The sequence below is a fragment of the Astatotilapia calliptera genome, chromosome 3 (assembly GCF_964374335.1).
Source record: "Astatotilapia calliptera chromosome 3, fAstCal68.1, whole genome shotgun sequence".
In the NCBI taxonomy this organism is placed as follows: Eukaryota; Metazoa; Chordata; class Actinopteri; order Cichliformes; family Cichlidae; genus Astatotilapia; species Astatotilapia calliptera.
In genome coordinates, this window is record NC_137424.1 from 59,161,021 (window position 1) to 59,166,964 (window position 5,944).

General features: G+C 39.0%; 1 protein-coding gene across 1 annotated transcript; it reads right to left on the reverse strand.

Moving 5' to 3' along the window:
* Positions 1-1,831: 1,831 nt before the first annotated feature.
* LOC113017243 (uncharacterized) lies at positions 1,832-5,583 on the reverse strand. The gene is made up of 2 exons (XM_026160400.2): positions 2,772-5,583; positions 1,832-2,010 (listed from the first exon to the last, which is right to left on the reverse strand). Exons 1-2 carry the CDS (start codon positions 5,239-5,241, stop codon positions 1,832-1,834), a joined length of 2,649 nt encoding a protein of 882 aa, XP_026016185.2. The 5' UTR covers positions 5,242-5,583.
* Between the last annotated feature and the right edge of the window lie 361 nt (positions 5,584-5,944).

Here is a 5,944-nt window from a genome sequence, read left to right on the forward strand (position 1 = left end):
CTTGTGTTAAAATAGACAGATCTATAGCACTCAGAAATTTGTGAATGTCTTCCATATTTGGGTCATGGTTAGAAGTGTATGTATAGAAGCATATAAAACATCCTAACAACATTATTTATATCTGGAAGATAATGAAAAGGTTTCCCTGCTGAGTCTTTGATAACTACATGTTTTTTGTCTTTATTTTGACTAAATAGCTTTACTAGATATTTATCTGATTTATTTATTATTGTATTCAGATTTCTCATGTGTCAACCGTTGTATAAGAAACTGTGATTTTGTGTTTAACAACACATTTAAATCAAGTCTGTGTTTTCTTAAATCACACACCAGCTGTTCAGAAGGGTTGCTGTGCAATTTCTTTTCAACATTTTAATTTTTTCTTCCAAATTGTGTCTTTTTCCTTTTTATAGGATGAGTATGAAATAATCCTGCCCCTTAAAACAGCTATGCCAGTTTCCTATAATAAAGTTAATAAATGTTGGGAGAATCATTTATATCCAAAAAGGATGTCCATTCACTTTAAAATATTATTAAGTCCTACTTTTTTAGCAAAGATGTGTTCAAGCACCATCAGGTGGTCGATTTTTGTTGCCATTTTTTATTGAGTTTGAAAGAGACAGGTTTATGATCGCTTAGTGCCCTTGAGTGGAATTGTGTTTCTGATGTATTTGGATGAAGGGAATTACTAGCTGGGGGAAAAATATATTCTCGATGATGAATGATGGACTTGGAAAGTGAGTCCATCTGATGGTGGTGATGATGGACTTGGTAAGTGAATTCTTGATCATCAGGGTGGTTTAAACTCCAGCTCTCACAAAGGCCATAATCTTCCATGTATGGTTTAAAAATGACAGTCGATTGATATGTTCTATTATTAGGACTTATTGATTAGTAGTTTAAATATAACAATATAAAAAATATGTACAACCCTAACCACATTTTTATATTTATATTTGCACCTCTAAACACAACTATGCTTGTTCTTTACATAAACTGTATATGAAAGATGGATGGAGCCACCACAGCATTATCCACCAGCTGGAGAAGTCCCATTATGAAGCCTCAAGTTGAGCATGTCTGCAATCTTCATTTTGGTATTTTGAACGTAAGGGGGTGAATCTGACATGGATACCAAAGGATATCCTGGGCCATCTGACCTCAGGAAATCACATGATAGGGTGGGGCTAGGTTTCACAATGAGCTCACCCAAAACCTTGGCTGATTGTGACCTACACCCATTTTCACACCTTGGCTTGTGTGATTAGGTAGAGGATCATTAGAGGGTCCATTGCCCCTCTCGGAGGGACACTCCCACAGGGCTTAAATCTGTCACTCTCCACCATTTGACCCTAGAACTTAAGAAGCTTCTCAGATGAGAGGTGAAACATCTTCAAGCAACTTGAAGTCCAGACGCTTTCTTTCCCAAGCTCCTTCGAATACAAAAGGATAAGAAGAGCAACTTGTCAGTCTCACTGTAAAGCATACCCTGATTTATTCTCATTTGCAATAATTATATCTGCTTTTTACAAACAAACAATGATTTTTCCACCTCGGGTAAACTTCAGTGGATGACTATGGGCTGTCCGGTGTGGAGTCACGTGTGCTCAACAGGGTTTTCTTCTCTCTCGAGAGCTTGTCGTATTTTCTGCCAGAAGACTCCAGTGTGTTGACCAGCCTGTGGCCAGCTCAAGTAAGAGCTCCTCTTCACCAGACTCCTTATTTGGTAGTATGGAGACAGCTGCTTGGCTGGTATGTCCTCCAGAAACACCATGATCAGCACATCCTTGTGCTCATCGAACAGACGGTAGCTAAAGACACCACACGCAGATTAATCAGTGTAGAAGCTGGCGATGTCATTACATGTAAGGACAAAGAGTTGGTAACCATACCTGGCCATCTGGATTTCTTTGGAGCACCACTCACTCTGCAGGTAATTTGGGCTGATCACACAGATAGTCTTTCTGCTGCTATAGATGGCCTCTGTAATGTTTTCGACGATGGGCTTACCTGTAAAAACAAAAATCTGAGACGTTAAACAAAAATCTGAGACGTTAAACAAAAATCTCACACATCAAACATGTCAGCATTTTTCAAGTTTTAACATTTTCTAGTTAAAACAGCTCTGGTGAATAACATAATGTGTAGCCTTTTCTATAAGTTAAAAAATTCTCACTTTTGAGAATAGCAGGATCTACAGTAGTGTCTAAATTCCAGTCACAGCCTTTGGAGAACAAAGAACAATTCAATAAGCTTCTCGAGTAATAACTGGTGTTGGTCTTAACTTTAATTTTTATAGTTTCTGGAATCCAAGGCTTACAAAAACATCGGGAGTACAAAAACAGCTGTCTTTCTATTTTCTTTTATGCAAAACACAACTTCATGATTTCCTTTTCCTACATGTAGGATGCTTTGACAGTTGAGCAGCACATCTAAAGTTTAATTTTAGAGGTTTAAAGATCAGTTTGTAGCTCTTGTCCAGATAGTCAGTCTAGCATTTAAACTTTGTTTTGTGGGTCATGTGTGATTGGCATTCTTGTTTGACATCATATCAACCATTTGTGTTTGCGTAAACGTAGTGTAGTAAAATTTTGAACAAAACAAAACAAAAAACGGTGGTGTGAAACCCTGATCTTTGTCATTACAAGTTTAGAGTGGCAACAATAGTGTTTAAAGGAAAGATGAGACAGCGTTTGTGTGGTAGCTCCATTAAATATAGATCTAAAAATAGAAAAATAGAAAAAAAAGAGGCTAATGATAATCATATATACCTGGTTCAAAGTCTCTGTGGTGCAGACAGAGTTTCCAGCCCTGTTGACCCTCCAGCTCTGGAAGCAACTCTCCACAGACCCAAGCTTCATCATGAACATTGTAGGAGACAAAGGCATCGTAGCTGTGAGGAATACCTTTCTTCCTCCTCTTATTATCATAGAGAAAGGCCAGGAAGAGGTAATAGGCATAGGTGAGGTGTGACCTCAGGAAGTGATAGATGAAGGATGCGAGGAGAGTAAGCACAACTAGACTAGAGCTAAAAAGGAAGCAGAGCAATGCAGCATCTATCTGACAGGAGTCAAAACCAAAGTCAAGGAATTTTTTCCCCCGTTGGCTGACAGGAAACGCACAACTGTACTGATGTGCATTAACAACCTGTGTCTGTTTGCTGTCTTGAATCCACTGGATAAGACCGTAATTAGAACATTCACATGTTAAAAGGTTAGCAGATAGATCCAGATATGTCAAGCCTGGAAGGGATTGGATAACTGTTTCACTGATTACAAACAATTCATTGTCACTGACATTTAGCCACCTGAGTGCCGACAGTTTGGCCTCTGCTAGAAAATCCAAAGACCTGAGTTTATTGTTGGAGAGGTCGAGTATTATCAGGTTTGGAATTGGCAAGAACACGTCAGATGTTAAAACTGAAAGCTCGCTGTAAGATATCCTCAGATGTTTCAGTTGCGGTGTGTATTTAAATGTGTCTGGGTACAAAGATCCCATGAAGTATGCCTCTGTTATTAAGTACTCTAAAGAAGTCAGACCACTGAGAACATCTTTTGAAATATCGTAATATCCTCTATGAACCTTGATATGAAGCTTCTTCAATCTTTGTAAATTTGAGAAAGGCCTATCCCGTTGTTCAGAGCTGTTGTGGGTTCGGCTTTCAACAACATTTAAGATCAGAGTGTTTAAGTTTGACAGTCCACTGAAATGGTCATAAAAATAATTATCACCTAACAAATAAAGAATCTGAAGGTTATCAAGTCCTTCGAACCCTCCTTCATCAACACTGTCACACTCGTCTAAGTCTATATACAAGTATTGAAGGGAAGACAGACTATGAAAATCTCCATGAATGAAATTCATGATATCCATATTTCTCAAATTTAAAAACTCCAATGTCTGTAATTTATCTTTGAATGTATCTATAAATGACATAATCTGGTTGTTTTCAAGATTTAAGATTTTCAAATTGTTTAAATTTTGAAAAACACAGTCAAAGATATAGGATATTTGATTGTGGCTCAGATCGAGTATTGTTAGGCTTGTTAAATTCCAGAAGTAAGGACAGTAAAGTTCACTGATGTCATTGGAACTAAGGTCATAGACTTCCAATGTGGTGAGTCCTTGGACGGCCACTGGCAGTTCGGACAGTTCATTATTTTGTAATATCAGGCTTCTGAGCTGTGTCATTGACTGGAGTGCATTATCAGCCATGCTTTTTATATTGTTAAATGATAAGTTGAGCTCAATAAGGTTAGAGCAAGACTGCAGCATGTGCTCTTTTATGGTGTGAATTTCACTATTTCTCACATCAACTGTTCTTAGAGAAGGAATTTGGCAGGCAACATCAATGAGACCATCATCTATCCACTTTTGTATGTTATCCATCTGAAACTCTTGAAGAGAGTAAGCAGTCTGCAGAATCGCTCTGTACACATCAAAGCTAAGAGAAGTTTCACTCATGTGCAGTCTCGTTAGGCTCCTCAAAAAGGTCTTGTTTGACACTTCCCACTCGATGTCCTTGGACCAGCCTCGCAAGTCCAGAGACTGCAGATGAGGAAAAATGTCTCTTGTAATGCTGAACTTTTTCACTGAATCCAAACTTAGGGTGAGTAGGTTTGAGGTATTTACATGGAGGTCATCGGACTGAAAAGAACTAAAGGTGTTATAAGTAATAATCAAATGTTGTAAAGTTGGGAGTTTAAAAATGTAATCAACAGCTTTAATTTGATGCAGGAAATTATTGCTCAAATCTACTGAACGTAAGATGACCAGGGGCTGAAAGACCACAGGGGAGATAAATGAGATATTGTTGCTGTTCAGAGATAGGGTGTCTAATTTGGAAAGGCCCTGAAACATGTTTTTTGTCAGTGCTGTGAGTAAATTTTCACCCAAGTCGAGAACTTTTAACTCTACCAAGTCTGCAAAAGTTCCATCATCAATTTGTAAAATCCAATTATTTTTAACATAAAGAGCTTCAAGCTTAGATAAACCTCTTAAATACATCCTGGAAATATTTGAAATGTCATTTGAGCTGAGATTGAGCGATACTGAATTTCCAGGAATGTCATCTGGAATAGCAGTGAGGTGACGCTCTGCACATGTAACTGATACATTCTTTGAATTTTCAGAATACAGGATTGTGCAGTCTTTTAGAGAAAAAGCAAGTGAATGTTCACAATGAAACAAAGAAGACAGAAGTGAGACAAGCAGCAGATACACGCTTCCTGTAGCTAGCATGTTGATCTCAGTAGTGGTTTTCACTTTCTTGAGGAAGATGGAGGTGGGAGCATACTGTTGGTCAATACACCTGAAGCAGACCAGAGAAGAAAGAAAATATAAGGTAAATCTTATCACATCACACTTGTGGTAACAAGCTAGATAACACAGAATGAAGTTTAAAGAAAAGTGTCATGGTCCGGGTGAGTGCTGGGTTTTCCTGCGTGTCAGTAAATCCATCACTGGGCAGAGTCACCACACCCCTAGTTTGTGGCACCTGTGTGTAATTTGCTGGGAGGCTCTTAAGACCAGCGTTCTCAAACATTCCTTGCTGGAATGGCAGCTAACCCATGTTAGTGAGAGTCATTGCTCTGTAAACCCCCATTTGCTGTTTTTGTCATGCTAACCCTGTCTACTTGCCTTTGCAGCTTCACAGTGGATTGGCTCTTGCTGTCAATAACCACTCTACTTCCCGTCACTGGTCTGCTTTCTATACTCGGCGCTATTCACCTGCCTGCCTCCCTGCCCAACACCTCACAGTGAGTGTACACGAACTGGTTTAGCCTCACTCGGACCTTTAATCCTTCCAAGCCTCGCCTTCAACCCAGACAAGTAAGACTGTGTATTTTGTTGCCACCATTTCTTTGACTGCTGCGTGGGGCTCGTATTGACTCTACACACCTTTCATTACAGTAATTCAGAGAGAAACCCTGTGACCCTGTAC